The following is a 19,687-nucleotide window of genomic DNA, read 5'->3' as shown; positions in this document are numbered from 1 at the left end:
TTGATTACTTTTTGTTGATTTCTTTAAGCTCAAGTATGGAAATGAATTTGGAAGAAGTGACCCTCTGTGAAACATGCCTGCTTCAATTAAGGTAAACGGAAATTGAGTAGCATGATTGTGTTAGTTTCTTTGGGCTGCTGTAACAAATTACCATGAACTGCGTGGCTTAAAACAACAGATACTTATTCTCACAGTTCTGAAGGCTTGAAGTCCAAAATCAAGGTGTTGGCAATGCCACACTCCCTCTGAAGTCTCTAGAAGAGAATTTGTTTCATTCCTCTCTTTTAGCTTCTAGTGGTTGCTGGCATTCCTTAATGTTCCTCAACTTGTAGACATCACTCCAATCTCAGTCTCTGTGTTCACACGGTTTTCTTCCTTGTGTGTTTGTACACCTCCAAATCTCTTTTAATAAGGACACCAGCTGTTGGGTTTAGGGCCCACTCTAATCAGGTATGACCTTATCTTAACTTAATTACATCTGCAAAAATCCTATTACCAAATAAGGTAACAAGTACCAGAGGTTAGGACTTCAACAGATCTTTTGGGGGACATAATTTAACCTACAACTATTTTAATATTTTTAACGAGATAAATCCTACATGTGCGTAGTTCTCAGAGTTCAGTAGTTCTAATATGTTATAATAAGCAGCCTCTTGTTCCATTTCAATACTCTACCAGTTCCTGTTCGGCTGAGATGAGAATGTTTAATCACTGTTTCTAGTTGTTCCTTATAATATTTAGCTGCCTACTATGAACTCACATCTAAATTTTAGATATAATTTATTAATATTTTACTGTGGAAGCCACTTGTCTGGTTTTGCTGCTTTTCTGGTCCTGGAGGTGAAATATAACTGAGACCTAGCTGTTATCTTTAGGGAGGAAACGTTCAGGGGGTCTAAACCGCATGACCAGCAGATATGCTAGGGGAGCACAGATTACCCTGGGGACAAGGTTCTTGTTTTCCCACCCTGGGGACAAGGTTCTTGTTTTCCCAGTTTTTCCCTTATTAGGCATCCGGGGCTTCCTGCCCTGGTGAGTTTCTGTTCCCGAGTTTCCTAGTTTCCGCACCTGGGTTTCTGTATCTGACCCACTTAACAATAACAACGACATATAAAGCCAGATTGCAAAGCTACATGTAAAGCTAGAAAATACTAACATATCAGTTTGCAAATCCTACTCTGAGTACACTAATTCTTCCACCTGTCAAAACCAAACGTTTACCAAGCTATGGCAAATATAAAAGAGGTGGCTACTAATTCACAACAGTCTTCTGGAGCATACATTATTGATTCTTTTGTTGGAAAGTAATAGCGCTCTTAATGAAGGAAGAAATTGTAGCAATAAAGAAAAAAAGTGCTGTGCCAAATAAGGAATCAAGAAGCAAAAAATATATATATATATATAATACCATGAACGAAAGACTTCGAAGACACTGCATTGTCATTTTTTTGCAATAAAGCCTTTTAAATTTTGTTATTAATTTTTCATGTTTCATTATGTCCTTCTTAATGTCCCTCTTTTATTTTTCATCATTTTATCTTTTATGGTGAAATTACCTTAAGGCCAATTAGTTATGTGGCAAAAATGCTTGAGGCAAAAGTGCTTGAGGCAAAAGTGCTTGCTGCAGAGATGTCTATGGCAAACACGCTCAGGGCAAAAATGCCAGAGATGGGTCTCCTGGCTTCTAATTTGTTGTTGAGGGGGCCTTTGCTATTCTGATCCACTGTCCTTTATATGTATCCTGTTGTATTTTCACTCTGGAAAATTTTAAGTTCTTATTTTTGTCTCCATTATACTGAAATTTCATGATATGCCTCGATTTAGGTCTTTTCTGTATACACAATTCTAGGACACAGTTGGCCGTCTCCATCTGGAAATGTGTGCCCTCCAGTTCTGCTAAATTTCCTTGAATTATTTCTTCCTTACAATTTTCTCAATTCTTTCTTTCTGAAATCATCCTTATTTGGATATTTAACTCCCTGGACTGGAACTCCAATACCTGTATCTTTAATTTTTTTCTTTTTTCTTTTGGGAAGATATCCTCAACTTTATTTTCTAACCCACTCATTACATATTTAACTTTTGCTATTATAGTTTTGCATTTTAAAGAACTATTTTATTTCTTCTTTTTATGTCATCCTGTTCTTTTATAATTTCTCTCTCTAAGGACATTATTGGTTTTTTTGGAGGAGGGGGTTCTCTGTATTGTTTCTGTTTCCCCTTGTTTGTATTTTCTGTTTCTGTTGTCTCTCATGCTATGGGATTTATTCAAATTTTGGCAATGCTCATTTATTCTTTCATATTTAAGAATGAGATACTGATGTGCTATTTGTGAGTGCCATATACATGGGTAGGACTTAACCTTAAAATTATGTGCAGACCCACTTTTTGGTTGAAGGAATCCAAACTGATAGCACCTATAAAACTTTTGCCTTGGGCAGGTCCACTCTGCTAAAAGAGGGATCTTCCAACCTCTTGCCTCAAGGATATAAACTTGGCTGTCAAAGGTAGTCAGATTCTCATTTATCCCACCATTTTTCATATGGTACTCTAATCCCACCCTGAGCTCTGCCTGGTGAACCCAAGGCAGAGCCCATCTGGTTCAATCCATTCAATCTTTTGCAGAGGCAAAGGAGAGTGAGTTACTGCCTGTCTGCACATGGCTGGGGAGGAAATCTGGGGCTCTAACCACTTGTTTTAGAAAACTTCAACTTCACCCTTTTTTCCTTTTAGCTCACTTGCATCCTTGCCTCCAACACAGTTGGGGCCTCTCATTCCTGAGATATTCTGGGTCTTTGAAGCAGGAACTGGCCAGAGGTAGCTGCCCCCATTTGTGATCTTAGGTTATAGCTTTCTGTTCTGCTAAGACATGGACAGGTTGGCCATTCACCTTCGGTTTCTAAAAGAACATGTCAGTTTTCATTTCCCTTCCTCTTCTCTATCTTTTGGGTTATGCCATATTTTCTTCCTTCAGTGTCATTTAGTATGGTTTGGGGAAGAAACATTGGTCAATGCATGTTATCTGCAGTATTTAGCCAGAAGTCCTCTGACTGATTATTAGTGTATCACCATGGAAGGTGCTTGTCAATTAGTGTTGAATTACTGGTCTAGAGCAACCAACCCTCTGGTGAAATTTTCCTTCAATTGCCCTTAATTTCATTAAATATTCATCAGTGCATTATAAACATTTTACTTTTACTCACAGTTTATATATTTAAAAAATAAATTTTGTTATAAAATATGCTTAGCTTGGAAAATGTGGCAAGTAATATATGCTTATCTTAGAAAATTTGGCAAATTATTTTAAAAGAAAAACTACAATCCCACCACTTCTAACATTTTGGGGATATAATTTAGGGATTACTTTTGGGGAATATATAGAGATTACTTTATAAGCTTTATCAGTAAAGAAATGGAATTAACAATTTAAAATCTTTCACAAAGAAAAGTCCTGGTCCAGAGAGTCCCGGTCCTGGTGAATCCTATCAGACATTTATGGAAGAAATAATAGCACTTTATGCAAACTCTTTCAGAAAATAGAAGTGCAGGGATTATTTCCCAACTCATTTTATGAAACCAATATTACCTAACACCAAAGTTAAACCAAAAAAACAAAAACAAAAAGGAAAACTATAAGCAAGGGGGAGCAGAACAGATCTTATTTTCAACATTTTTTTAAAAAATATGTCTTTCATTAATTTCAGAGAGAGGAAGGGAAAGGGAGAGAGAGAGAGAGAGAGAAACATCAATGATGAGAGCATTGATCGGCTGCCTCCTGCATGCCCCCGGCTGGGGATCTATCCCACAACCTGAGCATGTGCCCTGACCAGGAACTGAACTGAGATCTCCTGGATCATAGGTTGATGCCCAACTGCTGAGCCATGCCAGCTGGGCCTTATTTCCAGCATTTGAACTTATCTGAGGCTGCCTGAAGGACTGGTCTCTGTTTTGTCTAATTTGGACATCTGCTGGTGCTGCTCAGGAAAATTGAAGGGAGACTGACCCACAGACACCTGGGGTAAGAGATCATGGGTAGAGGCCCCAAGGAGAGACACGTTGGGATGTTAAGACATTCCTGTACACAGGAAAATTAAAAAAACCTACACATGGGCCCAGGCAAGCTGTGTGTTCAGTCAAGATCTAAAAAGACCTTAAGATTTCTCCTTGGGCTGACCCCAAAGCTTAGAACCAAGGCTCAGCTAATTAATGAAGAACTTCCTTGGCACAGAGCCAGTCTACAAAGACTGGGAAAGGTGGCTGTTTTTTTTCAAATGCCCACTGTTTAATAACAACAACAAAAATCACAAGGCATACAAAGAAAAGAAAAGACCCATTCCGAGGAAGAGAAAGTGGCAGAAACCAGCCAAAAGAAACATGGGTATCACACTTAAGAGACAAAAACTTTAAAATAACTGTCTGAAATATCTTATTATTATATTAATATAAAATATTAATGCTTTAGTCACCATCATGCTTTTCCACACAGCATTATTTTTAACCAAGAAACTCATTTTATAGCAAATAAAGGCAGTAATGTGTTCATGCTCATGGGATTCACTGGTCCTACTATGTTGCCTATTACCCCGAAGTAGCTGATCTGATAGGAAGACTGAATAGCCTTTTTCTTTTTATTGTGATGAAAATGTACTATTTTAACCATTTAAAAGTGTACAATTCAGTGGCAATAAGTACATTCACAATGTTGTTTAATCATCACCACTATCTAGTTCCAGAAGTTTTTCATCATTTGAAAATGAAGCCCCATACCCATTAAGCTGTATTCCCTGCTCCGCCCTCTTCCCAGCCCTTGGTAACCACTAACTGGCTGTCTCTATGGTTTGCCTATCCTGGATATTTCATATAAATGAAATCATACAAGGCAAGGAACCACTATCAGCTAAGATGCTTGCTGAAGGCAAAGGAGATATGAAACAGGTAATGGAAGCGAGAGTAGTTATAAATAGTAATTATGACCATGTTGCCAGTTGCAGATACAAGGACTGTAATAAAGAGCATTTTTCCCTCATTTTGATATGAATATATTTGTGTTTGCTGTACTAGCCAATTATTCCCCCCTTGTTCCCCAAAAATGTGTTAATAGTGGGTAGTCTTTTATCTTGGTATTTAAGTTATAGGCTATCAAAGGGATACTGTGACTCATCAAGAAGAGGAATGCATATCCCTTACTCTCATCTTTTGAGAAAGGAAGGAGGTGTTATTGGTTGTATGAGAGATAGTTGCATCATATGAACATAAGCATGATTTTGCTATGGTCTTTATTTGAACACTAAATACAATTAAAAGTGTGTATGGATGATGTGAAGTTGACAAGAGTTGAACTGGGGTGGTTTTGTACTGTCAGTTTAGCTAAACTGGAACTGTATTTCCCAGAATGCTCTTTTATGACTTTGGTTTTGGTTGGCCATGATAGACATCTGCAGAAGACTTAAGTGGAAGTCAAGCACCAGCCATTATACTTGGAAGGTCCATGTAGGGTCCCAGGGACCATTGCAATTTAGCACATGATCTGTTGACTCACCTCATTGGCAAGAGCAGCAGGGCCTGCCCTCCTCCAGCTTCTGTCCTAGATAAGATATATGTGCAGCAACTCTCTCTATAAAATAGGATAGATATATATATCCTATTGGTTCTGTTTTTCTGGAGAACACTAGTACACTTCCCTATACAGAAGGACACAGAAAACAGTTGAAGTTCTGGTCTTGAGATACTCCATGGTGTGGTGGAAATTCATGGCTCTGAGATCACACAAAACAGAGTTTGGTGGCATAAATGATTTATGGTCTTGGAACCTGATTCCTCATCTGTGGAACTGAGATCAAACGTTTACTTATGTAGCTGTTATGCAGGGTTAAGTTAAACATTGTATTGTAGACTACCTATTATTGCCTCACAGTGGGTGGATAGCAAATGTTAGCTTCCCACTCTGCTGAGGGGAGACGTGTTGTTTAGTGTCCTGAGGCTTATTAAATGATTTAATCAAACTGAGTCTCTTAGATATTAAATGTGATGTAGTTATTTGGCATACACTGTCTGATATCACACAATACCACCTTCTGGGCCATTAGCTGCATCACAGAATCCAAACATTATTTGAGGTTAGTCCTGCCACTTATCTGTGTAAGAGGTAGGGTAAGTTATGTTTTCCTGAGCCTAGTTTCAATTTAAATACTATTATCTCAGGGTTGTTTTTCTTTTCTTCTTTGTTGATCGGAAGTAAATAGGATAAAGTGTTCAGCTTAATCTTAAGAATACAGTAGATGCTCAGTACATCCACTAGGTATCGAGAGAGTTTTAAGGTTTCAAAAATGAATTGGGTCAGTTGTTGCACTGAAGGGGAGCTTAGCATTTGGTGAAGACAAAATCCATGAAACCACAGTGGAGGTTATATTTAACAGTAGAGAGGCAGACAAGTAGAAAAATACCAAGGGAGGAGATAGAAAGTTTTAAGTGATATAAAGAAAGAGATGCCATGGAAAGATGATAAAAACATCTTGCAGACATTTGTTGATTTGTGGGATCATGAGCATTTAGTGCCTGCTCTCTTCAGCAGGGGCTATGCAGTACTTCCCACCTTGCCGTGGACAGTCATGGCTAACAAGTGGAAGGGTGGGTGCCCTGAGAGCAGAGCCAAATTAACAATTTTGCCAGCAGGGGAGAACTTGTTCACGCTGACGTCCTAGAGGTTGGAATGCATTTGGAACAATGGGTTGCAGCTGAAAAGCTATGGCAGTTTAAGGAGAAATGTGACAAAGGAACCTGCAACTTACATATCCAGCTTGCAAACCAGGTCAAGAGTTCTTTACATTCTCATGCTTTCTAAAAATCAAAGCCAACAAACACCACTTTCGGTAAAAGGGCAAGCAGTCTCCTTTTTCCTTTGTCTTCTCAAAGTCATCCTTTCTCTCTCATTTTTTCCAGTGCACCCTTTTCCCCAGTCTCGGTGTTTTCCCTCCGCCCTTCCGCCCCCTCCTCGCTCCCGCACGACCCGCTCCCCAGTTCTCCGCGCGGCGGGGACCCGCACCTGCCAGGGACGCGCGCGAGCCCGGCCCCGCGGAGGGACCGGCGGTGACGTAGCCGGGAGCTCGGAGCCCGCGCGGCCCGCTGACGTCACTGCCACCGCGGCCCCGGGCAAAGCCCGAGGATGGGAATCCGAGGAGGGGAACACAGCGGGGACCCCGCGGCCAGGGCTGAGCGCCGCGGCTGCGCTGCGAGCTTTGCGTGTCTGGGGCCGCAGGGCCGGCATCGCGCCTCCCGCGCCGGCCGAAGCCCCGCACGCCCTCCGCGCCCTCGAACGCCGGCGCTCAGTGATGGGGGAAGGTCCCGCACGGCGGCCTCGCGCGCACGCGCCCTGCGGGGACGCCGAGAGGGGAGAGGGCTGAGGCGGCCGCGGGCTGAGGCTGGCGGCGAGGAGGGCGGCGCGCGGCCCCAGGGACGGGGACGGAGCTCGCGGCGGCGGCACAGGAGGAGGGCGGCTCGCGCTCGCGCCCGCCGCCGCCCGCCGGTCTCCCGGGGCGCTGCGGCGGCGCGGCGTCGTGACGTCACGGAGGCGGAGGCCGTGGTTGGCGCAGGGTCCGCGGCTGCAAAGTGTGAATTGCGCTGGCTCGCGCCGCGGGAGGAGTGGAGTCGGCTCCGGGGGAGGGGAGGGGCAGGACGGCGGCGGCCCGCGCGGGTGCTGCTCCCGAGCCGGCGCGCCCGGCTCTCGGCTCTGGCTCCAGCCGTCTCCTCTCGCAGCGCTGTGCTCTGCCCTCGCTCCGCTCCTCTCGGCGTTAGAGCCCGGGGGCGGCGGGGCTCCCCCTCCGACTTTGCCTGGGCTGCCCCCGCTTGCACCCCAGAGCCGGGCGCGCGCGGGTCCTGGTAACTGTCGCTGCGGCCGCCGAAGCGCCTTCCCGCCGGCGGCCCGGGCGCAGTGTTCGGGTGGCGGAGGCGTGAGCGCGGCTTCCCGGCCCGGGGTCGGCGGCCGCCCGCCCTGCCCCCGCCTCGGCCCGGCGCCCCGCAGCCGCGGCCCCTTCCCAGCGCAGGGGCCGGCGGCCGGGGCAGGGCGGGCGTATTCAATGGAAATATGTTACCAGCTGCCGGTGCTGCCCCTGGACAGGCCGGTCCCCCAGCACGTCCTCAGCCGCCGAGGAGCCATCAGCTTCAGCTCCAGCTCCGCGCTCTTCGGCTGCCCCAATCCCCGGCAGCTCTCCCAGGTAAGTCGCCGCCGCGGGGCTCACACTTGGGGGCTTCTCTCTTTGTTTCCCTCTTCCCACCCGGCTCCACCTCCGCGACACCCCGAGTCCTCGCCGTTCACCCAGACTGCCCGTTGCCCATTGTTTGGGGCTCTAGGCTGGCCCTTCGATTTGAGAGCCGCTTCTTTTATCCTCGGGACTGTCCACTCTCAGTCCTCGGCCTCCGGGCAGGGGGCTCCGGAGGCCCTTCAGACCCTCCCCAGTCCCCGCCACCACCCCCTGCGCAGGTTTAATCCTCAGTAATGACTTTGTTTCCCTCCCTTGCTCGCTGTCTCGGTCGGGAAGTTGGGCCTGCCTGCATTAGTTGTGGCCCTGGCACACCTGTGCCCCCCACACACCTGTGCCGCGTTCGCGCCTCGCCCGCCCTGCTCCCGCGCGCCCCGTGGTGCTCGGATGAACCTGCGGTTCCCGGAACAATAGACCGCTTCCCTGCCGCTGTGCTCCGACCCCTGGGATTCTGCAGATGGACCCTAAGTGGTACCGGGGAGACAAGCGTCCAGAGTGTTTCCCTGAAGCTTCAGTTTCCGCAGAGTTGATAGCCGGGAATCAGTTTTTATTTAATAAGGAGATGGTAGGATAGAAACTACTACTGATGAACACTCACAGAAAGACTTTGTTTTGAATGGTCCAGTACCAGTTGCTCCTGAGAATTTCGTTCTTTTCTGTGGTGATGCTTTTGGCCCACTTCTTAGTTCTTGCTGATTTTGATTGCCAGATTTAAAATAGGGAGGCAAAAAGAATTTTATTTTCTTTACATTTGAACTGATTGCCCTCCATTTCTGCTGCCAGAATGTTACATGTTCATAATCACTTTTTAATTCAAATGTATTTATTTTTCTATTGGTTAATATCAATAGAATTTTCATATCTAAGATATTTTAGTATCTTTCTTCTAATTATATTATAAATATCCCGAGCAGGATCTGTGTTTTTTTTAATAGGTGGTGTGAAGCACCTGGTAGAGAGATTGCTTATAACAGGTGTGTCCAGTAAATATTTGTCACTTGCTTCTTTGCCTAAATTGCTTGTAGAGAGAGCAAGCACCTGTATTTGGGTTTCTCTCTGAATTGTTTTTATTTAAAATCAGACTTCTTACATAGGAGAAGGTGCTATACTAAGGTCAGAGCCAACTTGTAAAAACTACTATGATATTTAGTGACATTTTAAATAGCACTACTTTGTTATTTTGAAAGTTGGATTCAGGATCTCCCTTTTTAGGTTGCAAAATGAATGTTGAAGAGATATTAACACACTGCTGAAAGGCTTTTTAATGGTAGTAATGGAAGGTTTTTAATGGTAGTAACTTTTATCACTTCTAAATATTTTACTTTCTTAAATCAGCAGGCACATGACTAATACCCATTTCCAGTTCAATCTAAATAATAAAAACAATAACTAATCAATTACAAAATCTAAAATATGAATTGTCACTTATGCCCCCTGAGGAGAATATGAATGAGAAGGGAGATTTCACGGGAATTAAAACGAGGCTGATGCCAGGAGTTTTACCTGATGTCTTAATTAACCCATAGAGACCAATTTTAAGTTGCACTCCTTGACACATTTCCTAGCCTTATGTTTTAATGGGTAATGGCATGTAAAAACTATGATTGTGGCCGATAAAGCAAATTATGTAGAATCACACCATATTTTACCCAGTCTTAAAACTTTAAGAAAAATTTCCTTACCCCAAAGTGAAGTACATTGGAACTTGTGAGAATTTGGACAGAAATTTCCCCGAATTAATACTTTTCTAATCAGTGTTGCTCAACATTAAAATGATGGTAAACTTACTATAGTGCTGAAATGGTATGCTTATCATTACCAAGACTTGAGAGTATCATTTAATACTAAAGCATGTGTTGATAGTGATTTCTTTAGCTAGATGGGAATTTTAAATAGGAAAAAAAAAAGGTAGAGAATGTTGGAATCTTACTCAGAGTTCTATAAAATAAACGTTTAGTTAAACCAAAAGCTTCCTTTACCCTTGGATCTTCAGTTTCTAAGTCTAAACAAACCTACAGATACTATAAAAAGTTTAGGGGGGGTTGTAGTTTCACTTAAAAGACTTTAAAAAAACCCCACATTTTTGGTTTTTTAGCCACTAAGTAGAACAGTTTTTTGTATTAGTTTTTTTATCTTAAAATATGTTCAAAACTAGTCATCTTTTCAGTTCTTCACAGTAATATTGGAGCCTAGCTCATAGTGATACTCAGATATTTGTTGCATCAGTGAATAGGTAATGAAGTTGTCTCTGAGCATCAATTTGAAATGTGAAAACAATGTAAGGACTTTCATCAAGATATAGGAGTAACTTATTTAATCCTAAACCTTGTTTGGAAGTTTTAACTATAGATTTTAGCAGATTCAGGACATAGACTCTGAACAACCAAAATAGATTTCTCGAACCTTTTAAAGCCTGTGTGTTTTAGGCAAAATTCTGACAAACTTGTTTTCCAAGTAGCAGCAAATTTGAAGGCGGCTGGGAGGCTGCTCGAGTCAGGTTCACATTAATAGTGGCAGAAGTTGACAGCTGACAAACCAAAAGCCAGGGATCAGAAGAAAAACTCTTCAAAGCTGAAACTTGTACAAAGGAACCCTGGGGACATATATTAGGGGCTTGGGTGTTGTACAACACAATAATTATTAGGATAATGTAAATATAGCCAATTTTTTAAAGTTTAAAGATAAGTGCTGTTTTTTGTTTTTGTTATTTTTTTTTTTAAAAAGCTCTCCATGCTGAACAGTTTAAGTGTTGACTACTAAATGGACAAGTGTGAGTTATCTGGAAAATTCATTTATGTGGAACACCAGCTCTCCCAAGGATGCCAAGTAAATGAGGCATTAACTTTTTGTTTTAGGTTGTATACTACTTTCTCAAATGGTTAATAGTTTTTTTAAGTTATTTGGAAAATAGGGATACTAAAAGAAGCTTGGTTTTGTCATTTTGGGATATCTATTATTGATAGCTGGGTTTAAAGATTTATCTTGCTAATAAAGTTCGTTCTTGGGAAAAAATATTGCAAGAGCAAAAATTGTCTTATTCGCCATTAGCCATTGTGACCACAGCGCTTTGCATACATAGGTGCTTAGTAAAGAGTGGAAGTTGAGTTAGTGTACTCATGGCAACCAAAGCACTGCACCTGGGATTATTTAAGTCAGATTTTACTATACACTGGAAACAAGTCTTATTTGGGTTACAAATTTGAGATTTAATTTTAAAAATTTATTATAAATCTATGATATCTTTTATTTTTGAACAAAATATTGGGATCTAACATGTAAACATATGCTTTTAATATCATAATAAGCTAAATTTGATTTCTAATTTGGCATCTGTGTCTTTTTAAAAATAGTCCAGGTTTTGTTTTGTTTCAACGGCAGTTCAGAGTTCACAGCACAATTGAGTGGAAGGCATGAAGGTTTTCCATGTGCCCCCTGACCCTAAACATGTATAGCCTCTCCCTGTTGTCAACATCCCCCACCAGAGTGGTACATTTGTTACAATTGCTGAACCTACATTATCACCCAGAGTCCATAGTTTACATTAGGATTCATTCTTGGAGTCTTTTTTTTTTTTTTTTTAAATACAGAAACTATTCCACAAATATTTACTGAAGACCTGTGAATGAGGCTAGTGTTTAGGTACTGAGAGAGGTAAAGAATTAGTAGTTTAAAAAAAAATCACTTGTGAGCCTGCCAACCTAACCCAGTTTTCTTTATACATAAACATTTTCACCTGTAGTCACAGTGTACATCTGCGTTGTTTCCAGCAATGTTCTTAGTCTGTGACAAGTTACGAAGGTGCTATATGTATGTGCTAGAACAGTTCAAAGCTCCTAGATAAAAGTTGGCTCCTCCTTCAAGAAGCTTACAGGACTGTGATGGGGAAAATGATGATATGTGATGCAGTTTTTGTATTGGAGTTATCGAGGTGTGATGAGCCTACAGGAAGGTACACCTAAATTTCCTGGGTAAATCAGCGGCTTAGGCCAAGGCCTGAAGGTTAGGTAGGTGTTTCTAGATAAATGGGTGCATGTGGGGAGGAGGAGGTGCAGGTCAACACTTTCCCACAGAACTTTTGGGGGTGATGGAAATGTTTGCTGCAGCATCCAGCCTAATAGTCCCTAGCCATATACAGAGTGGGCAAAAGTAGGTTTACAGTTATGAGTACGCAAAAGAGTTTATCCTTGTATTATTTATTTATTGTAATATTTTCCATACGAACAACTGTAAACCTACTTTTGCCCACCCCATATAGCTAGGTGAGCAATTGAAATGTGGCTAATTTGACTGAGGAACTGAATTTTAAGTTTAATTGTATTCAAGCAGCTACACATGGATAGTGGCTATTTTATTGGCAGAGCAGATGTATAGTCTTACTTAATGATCATTAGTAGTGATGTAATGTTGATCTATCAGTAACATTCTCTGAATGTTGAACTTTCAGGCTCTTGCTATTGTGCACAAAACTTCATTTAATACCTTTATGATGTTTAATAAAGTCTTTAGAATGGAATCACTAGGTTGGGCCAATACCTAATAACATTTTTTGTCTTTCTAGAATGCTCTACCAAGATAAATGATCATCTCTCTTTCATCTCCAATATGTTATTAGATTATAATACTATATAATTATTTAAAAACATTATTTTGTATTTTATAAGCATTTATATAAATGCTTTACTGCTTTAGTAGATGCACTCTGTGATGATGCACTTAGTTTTAACTTGCAATAAGCTAGCTTGTACACTTCCTGAAGTGTTTTTGTGTATTTGCATTTCCTCTTTTGTGCAATTTCATTTGCATATCCTGAGCTCATTTATAAGGGCTCTTATATATCTGATATCAGTGCACTATTCCAAATTATTGTTACCATAGTAGTTGCCTCTTCACAAATCTACATACAGAAGCCAGTATAGGGGATACTGTGAACCAGGGTGGAATACCCTCTGGGAAGTGGTGGGATACCCCCAGGGGAGTGGTTCAGTTTAGAGCCCTTTCTTCTTGTCCACTCCAAAAGCTTGTTCTTTTGGGACCTTGGTTTCATTTTTCTGTTTTCAGAAATGATTCATACTTTGACTTAAATTTAATACTATCATGTTTTGGCTTTTAATTCTGAACTAATATGTATTTATACTACAAATATATGCTCAAACAAAATATTAATGTAAATTTATAATGTATTTGGGGTGTAGTTCTGTTTGAGAAGTAGGGTATTCAGATTGTTAGTTTATAAGTTGTCATCAGGAACCCAATTAGCCTGTGGGACGTAATTTGCCCAGACTTCGATGCTTTGTTGCTATGCCTAGAGTTACATCAGTTATACATATTGTCTGTGCAAGAATTCTTTTGTAAACACAAGTGTCCTGCAAGAGGTAAGAAGATATTAAGCCCTTTACAGGGGTTAGAAAGATTAGGGAACTCACTGTGGGTAGGAAGAGGGAAAGGTATTATCTATTCTGTCTGAGTCAATTTGATAAGACTTCTGTTAATGCCTCCTTTTAAATTTCATCCCTCCTTCCCTCCCTCCTTTTTCACTTTTCAAAAAGGATCAGAGGAGAACAATTTTTATTATTCTGATTTAAAAACAACTCAAAACTTTTTTATTCTGGCTACAAATTGCTCGTATTTTATGATTAATTTGAATTAGAGAAAATGGAGTGTTTGCCTAAAAGTAGCATAGACTGTTAATTTTTATATTGTTACCAAATGTGCCTTTCAAAAGGTTATTCACAAATAAATGATGCTTTTGCACTCAGGTGTAAGTGTTCATATGATTGGTATATGAGGAAAGGAACAAAGACTGCATTTGTAGATGAGCCTTCTGAGCTTGCAGGGCTTCATTTTGGCTGCTGGCAAGTATCCTTCCTAAGGAACCTGTCACTGATCTTGTGCTTGACATCAGAAGTGTTTCCTGCTTATAATTTTGAATAGGAATTTTGAATTTCTGCTCCATGCCGCCACCTGCTGGTAGGGATGGCTCTGTGTTTTGAAGATGATGGCTAGCGGGAGGAGAGGGCAAAGGTAGTACAGGGCGGCATTGGGGAAATAAATTGTCATTTGGATAACTAAGTTTCAGCAAAGTCTATTCGATTCTTTGGAGTTTTGAGTAGATCACACTCTAGCTCAGGACCATATGAAGTACTTGGCAAAAGGTTCGTGGTAAAGGTGCGGTAGCCTTGGCTTCAGTAATAACTGTATTTGTTTCCATTTATTGAGTACCTCCTGCGTGCCAAATGCTGTAATTGATGTTTTTAACCTGTGGGAAAAAACCTCTAAGTGATCCTACTCCCATATTCACCAAGGAGTAAACTGAGTTTAGAGGTGTTAAGTCACTTGCCTGGGGCATCACAAGACTGTCAAGAAAGGTCTGTGTTTCATAGCCTCCCCTTGTGAAGGTGAATGGCATACAGTTAGACTTTTAGGCTTATGGATTGTAGATCTTGTTGGCTATGGATCTGGATAAAAAAATTCAAGTTTTTCTGACTTGAGGTATTTGAAGCGATATCCCCCACCCTGGTCTTCTCAAATTACATCTGAAGTATTTGTATCAGTTGCCATGTTCTAGGAAGATGAGTAGGGAAATCATAACTCTGAAGGCAGTGACTGGGGTGGTGAGGTGATTTGAAATACATTGTTGATATGTGACTGAAGAAATCGGAGACATTTATAGTCTGGAGAAAAGAAGGCTCAGGATTTGGGCCAGGAGGGCTGGGAATGGAAGTGGGGGAATGGTTGGTGAGAGATCACAGCGCTGCGTCTTCAGGATTTGAAGGACCACTGTGTGAATGAGAGGAAGAAGAGACTAGTTTAGATTTTGATTGGTTGTATGTTCTCTCTCTCTCTCTCTCTTTTTTCCCTAGAACGAGAGGAAGTTTGTTTAGCATACAAAATGAAAGCACACTCGAAGAGAAGATTGTTTTAACCTGCCCAGTTTGTATTACTTTGTTACAGCAGCCCTAGGAAACTAATACAGATGGCTTTGATTGTTTTCAGGAGACATTTAACTGAGCACTTATTATGTGCCAGCACTCTGCTAGGTATGTCAAAGATCATTCTTGGAGTTTGGTGTAGTAGGAAACAGCTATGTAAATACACAAATTACCATACACTTGACACATATTCTCATTAGGACAGTGTATGAAGTTCATTGGTGGAAAGTGGAGCCGGGAGAACCAGGGAAGGTTTTATTTACAGAGACCTTTGTGCTTGGTTTCAAACAGCTGAAATCAAACTTGGGAATTCTGCTTGATTCTGCCACTACTAGTGCTATCATTCCTACCTAGTTCAGGGCATGTGTGGCCTGCTGCAATAGATCCAACGAAGTAATTTTTTAAATGGAGTCAGATCATGCCACTCTTCTGAAAACATCAGTGGGAGCTTATCACAGTGAAAATAAAATTCAAACTCCTTTTCATGATGTTGTCCTATATAATGTGATCCCTGCTAACTTTTCAGCCTCACTCACTTTCGCAGTGGTCTTGCTGTCTGTCAACCTGCCAGGTTTGGACCCATTTTTGAGTTGGCACTTGCTCTTCCTCGAGGCTCAAGATCTTATAGCTCCTTGTCCTTCAAGTCTCAGCCCCCAGTCTTTGCAGAGGAACCTTCCTTGACCATCCTTTTTAAAATAGCACCCCTCCCCCTATCTGTGCTGTTACCTTGTTTTGTTCTGTTTTGTTTTATGGCACACACCACTAACTCGATTTATTTGTCCATCTCTGCCAGGCTTCCACCCCCTTACTCCCAGCCCTGCCACTGTAGAATGTGTGGTCAGGAAGTAGGGATCATGTTTACCCTACTCACCGCCCTGCCCCTAGCATACAGCACGTAGGAGGCCTTCCATAAGGAAGAATGAAGAAGTTACTCTTTTACTCTCATGCTTACATGTCAGATCTGTTATGAGTTCCACATTGCGTCTTACAGTTTCATTTTATAGTCCCCACCTGCTCCTCCCCTGAATTCCTCCTTAATCTTCATACTCTCCTGAGCTGCCCTCTGTGCTATTGGAGCTATCCTTAATCTAAATTTATGTAATCTTATTTTTTTAAATTCATTGTAGACAGGGAAGAAGGAGGAGAGAAAGGAAAACGGGGCGGGGGGGGGAAATCACACCCTCGACCTTCCGATGCACGCAGTGAAGCTCGAACCAACAGCCACGCTGACCAGGGCCGTGCAGGCTTATTTAAGAATACACTGAGATTTAGAAAAGTTGCTCAAAGAAGCGCAGCTGTAAATTGTGTTTTTGAGAATTTGAACTTAGATCTCTCTCTCCCTCTGACAAGAGCTTCTCTGTGTTGTACGGGTGCACAGGGCTGATGTTTTTGGTGAGTAGGAGGTAAAAACCCAGAATTAGAATAGGATCCCTGTCCGTTTGGAATAAAAATAGCAAACACTTATTATGTGTTTCTGTGAGAAGAACTAGGTGATATTTGTTAAAAGAAATTTTGAAAAGTAACTTGAATTTCTTTTGGACTGATGTTAATATATGCTTGTTATAAAATATATGGAATATACAAAAAATATAAAGAAGGGAAAAGAAAGCGGAGAAAGTAAACACCATTGGTAGTCCTAACACCCAGAGATAACCAGTTGACATTTTATAACAGTTCATCCAATATTTTTTTGTGCAGAAATAAATATTGTGAAGGCATTTTCATACATAAATCTTTCTCTAAATTTGGAAGTCTCTTTCTAATGTAATTACTGGATCAAAGCATGTTATCAAATTTCTTTCCAGAAAGATACCAAATTATATTCAATGAGCAGCATGTCAGTGCCTTGTCATACCTGGCTAATATTTTTAGTTTTCATTTCTTTGATTTTTGTTGATATTAAAGTTGAAATATGTTTATTACCTACCATCTCTCTTATATGACTTGTCTATACCCATTGCCTATTTTTCTGTTGGCAACTTAGTATATTCTGAATCAATTTTTGAATTGTTTTATACTAATAATGAACATTTTGTCATATTTATGGCAAACTTTTATTTTTTTGCCATATATTTTGTTAATCCTCACTGGAGGATATTTTTTTCCATAGATTTTTTTTTCCCCCAGAGAAAGTTAGAGGGGTTGAGAGAAGCATCACTGTGAAAGAGACACATGAATTGGTGGCCTCCCACATGCGCCCTGACCAGGGCCAGGGATCAAACCTCGACCCTTTGTGCAGGCCGACTCTCCCACCACTGTGCCACGCCAGCCATTGTTTGCCTTATTTTTAATGATGTTCTAACTACACTGCTAAACCTTTATCTAGCAAGTATTAGTCTCTTTAGTGATGTAATCACATGAGTAAATCTTTTATTAATAGAAAATTTTACTATTATTTCACATATAAACTTTCTATCTTCAGCATACTAATTTGATAAAGATCTCTTTCATTTTAAAAAGTTGTGTGGAATATAATTGTCAATAACAAATTATCCCTAATTATCTCTCTATATATTTAATTTAGGGTAAAAGGAAGGTGACAGGATACATACTAGTCTAGAACTGAATGTGGAATTTGGAGAAAAACATTTTTAGGCTGGGAAATTGATTAAAAGTGAATGACTTGAAAATTTCTGACTGTTACTACCAAAACAGCAAAGTGCAACTTGGGCTTATTCCACAAGAGCACCTGACCTGTACTCTTGAAAACTGTCAAGGTCATGAAAGACAAGGAAAAACTATGAGGTTATTACAGATCAGAGGAGACCAAGGAGAAGTGATGACCAAATGCAATGTGGTACCCTGATTTGGATCCTGGTACAGAGAAAGGACATTCGTGGAGAAACTGATGAAATTTGAATGAAATCAATAGTTCATAATTTTGTTCCGAATGTTAATTTCTTTCTTTTGACAATTTTGTGCCAATGTTAATTTCTAACTTTTGACAAATGTACCACAGTTATCTAATGTATTAACATTAGGAGAAGCTGGGTGAAGCATATACAGCAACTATCTGTAAATCTAAATTTATTCCAAAGTAAAAGAGTTTTTTAAAAAATCAAATGGAAATTCTGGACTTGAAGAATACAATACCTGAAATGAAAAGTTCACTAGAAGGACTCAACAGCAGTTTTGAGATGCTAATAAAAAGAATCAGTAAATTTAAAGACAGAACAAGAGATGTGATTCAATTTCAAAAACATAGAAAAATGATTGAAGAAAAATAAGCAGATCTTCAGAGGTCTGTGGAAAACATCAGGAATACACATATCTGTAAAGGGAGACCCAAAGGCTACAGAAAATAGCCAAATGAGAAAATTATCAAATTTGATGAAAAACTTAAACTACACATCCAGAAACTCAGCCTCAATAGGGTAAATACAAAGAAATCCATGCCTGGACTTGGCGTAGTCAGTCTGTTAAAAGACAGAAGATCTTGAAAGCAGCAAGAGAAAGATAACTCCTTACATACAGGGGAGCATCAGTGTGATTAAGCTGCTTTCTCATCAGAAACACTGGAGGCCAGAAGGTAGTGGGATGACGTATCCAAAGTGCTGGGGGGAAAAACAACTGTCTATGAATAATTCTGTGGTTAGCAAAACTATCATTCAAAAATGAAGGTGAAATAAATACATTCCTATGTAAAGACAGAATTTGTAGCAAGCACACCTGCCTTACAAGAAATACCAAAAGAAATTCTTAAGGTCAGAAATGACATCAGATGGTAACTCAGATTCACAGGAAGAAATGAAGACATTGGAAATGTAAATATGTAGGTTAATCTAAAAACTTCAAATACACTTTTTCTCAATTCTTTTTTAAAAAGCATGGAATTCTATCTAAAAATAAATTTAGTATCTAGCATTTCATTCCCTCCCAATCCTTACCACGTTATAGTTCATTCATCCTAGTTGGAAACAAATTGTTCCCAGCTCTTTGCCTTTTGGTCTGTAGCATCTCAAAATTTTTGGTTTTAGGACTTCCACTCTAAAAAATTATTGGAGACTCCAAATAATTTTGCTTTATATGGGTTTTATGTATTGATTTTTTTGTATTAGAAAATAAAACAAAAATTAAAATATTCATTTAAAAATAATAGTATCAAGTACATGTTAACATAAATAATGTTTTGTTTTTGTTTTATGGAAAAGTGAGTATATTTTCCAAAGCAAAAGAGTTAGCGAAGAGAGTGGCATTGGTTTACCCTTTTCAAATCTCATTAGTGTCTGGCTTAGGAGAAGACAGCTGGATTCTCATATAGGCTTCCGCATTGAACTTGCTGCCATACGTTGTTTTGACTGAAGTATATGAAGAAAATTTGACTCCATTCAGATTTCGTTGGAAAAGGGAAATGTATTTTAGTAGCCTTTCCTTATAATTATGAATATTTTTCTTTGATGCTAAAACTCAAGGAGTGGTAATTTCATAATGGTTAGTTGCAATGTGGAATCCGAAACATATCAACGAATTTTTAAATTCATTGTTATACCATGGAATACTATG

The 19,687-nt window shown here is 40.3% G+C and overlaps 1 protein-coding gene across 3 annotated transcripts in view; it reads left to right on the top strand.

Moving 5' to 3' along the window:
* PDE7A (phosphodiesterase 7A) overlaps positions 1-19,687 on the top strand; it is a gene marked incomplete at its 5' end in the record, with an annotated part of 157,338 nt that overhangs the window by 82,272 nt on the left and 55,379 nt on the right. Inside the window, one exon of one of the 3 annotated variants that reach the window (XM_081116882.1) lies at positions 29-91. In XM_081116882.1, the coding sequence (XP_080973008.1) occupies positions 74-91 (18 nt within the window). Of the gene's footprint in view, positions 1-28; positions 92-7,471; positions 8,211-19,687 lie in introns of those variants that run through there. The other 2 variants (XM_081116881.1, XM_081116880.1) reach the window with 2 other exon arrangements.

This window comes from Miniopterus schreibersii, assembly GCF_964146895.1.
Source record: "Miniopterus schreibersii genome assembly, chromosome: 17".
Taxonomy (NCBI): Eukaryota; Metazoa; Chordata; class Mammalia; order Chiroptera; family Miniopteridae; genus Miniopterus; species Miniopterus schreibersii.
This window is presented reverse-complemented; position numbering and strand designations above follow the sequence as displayed.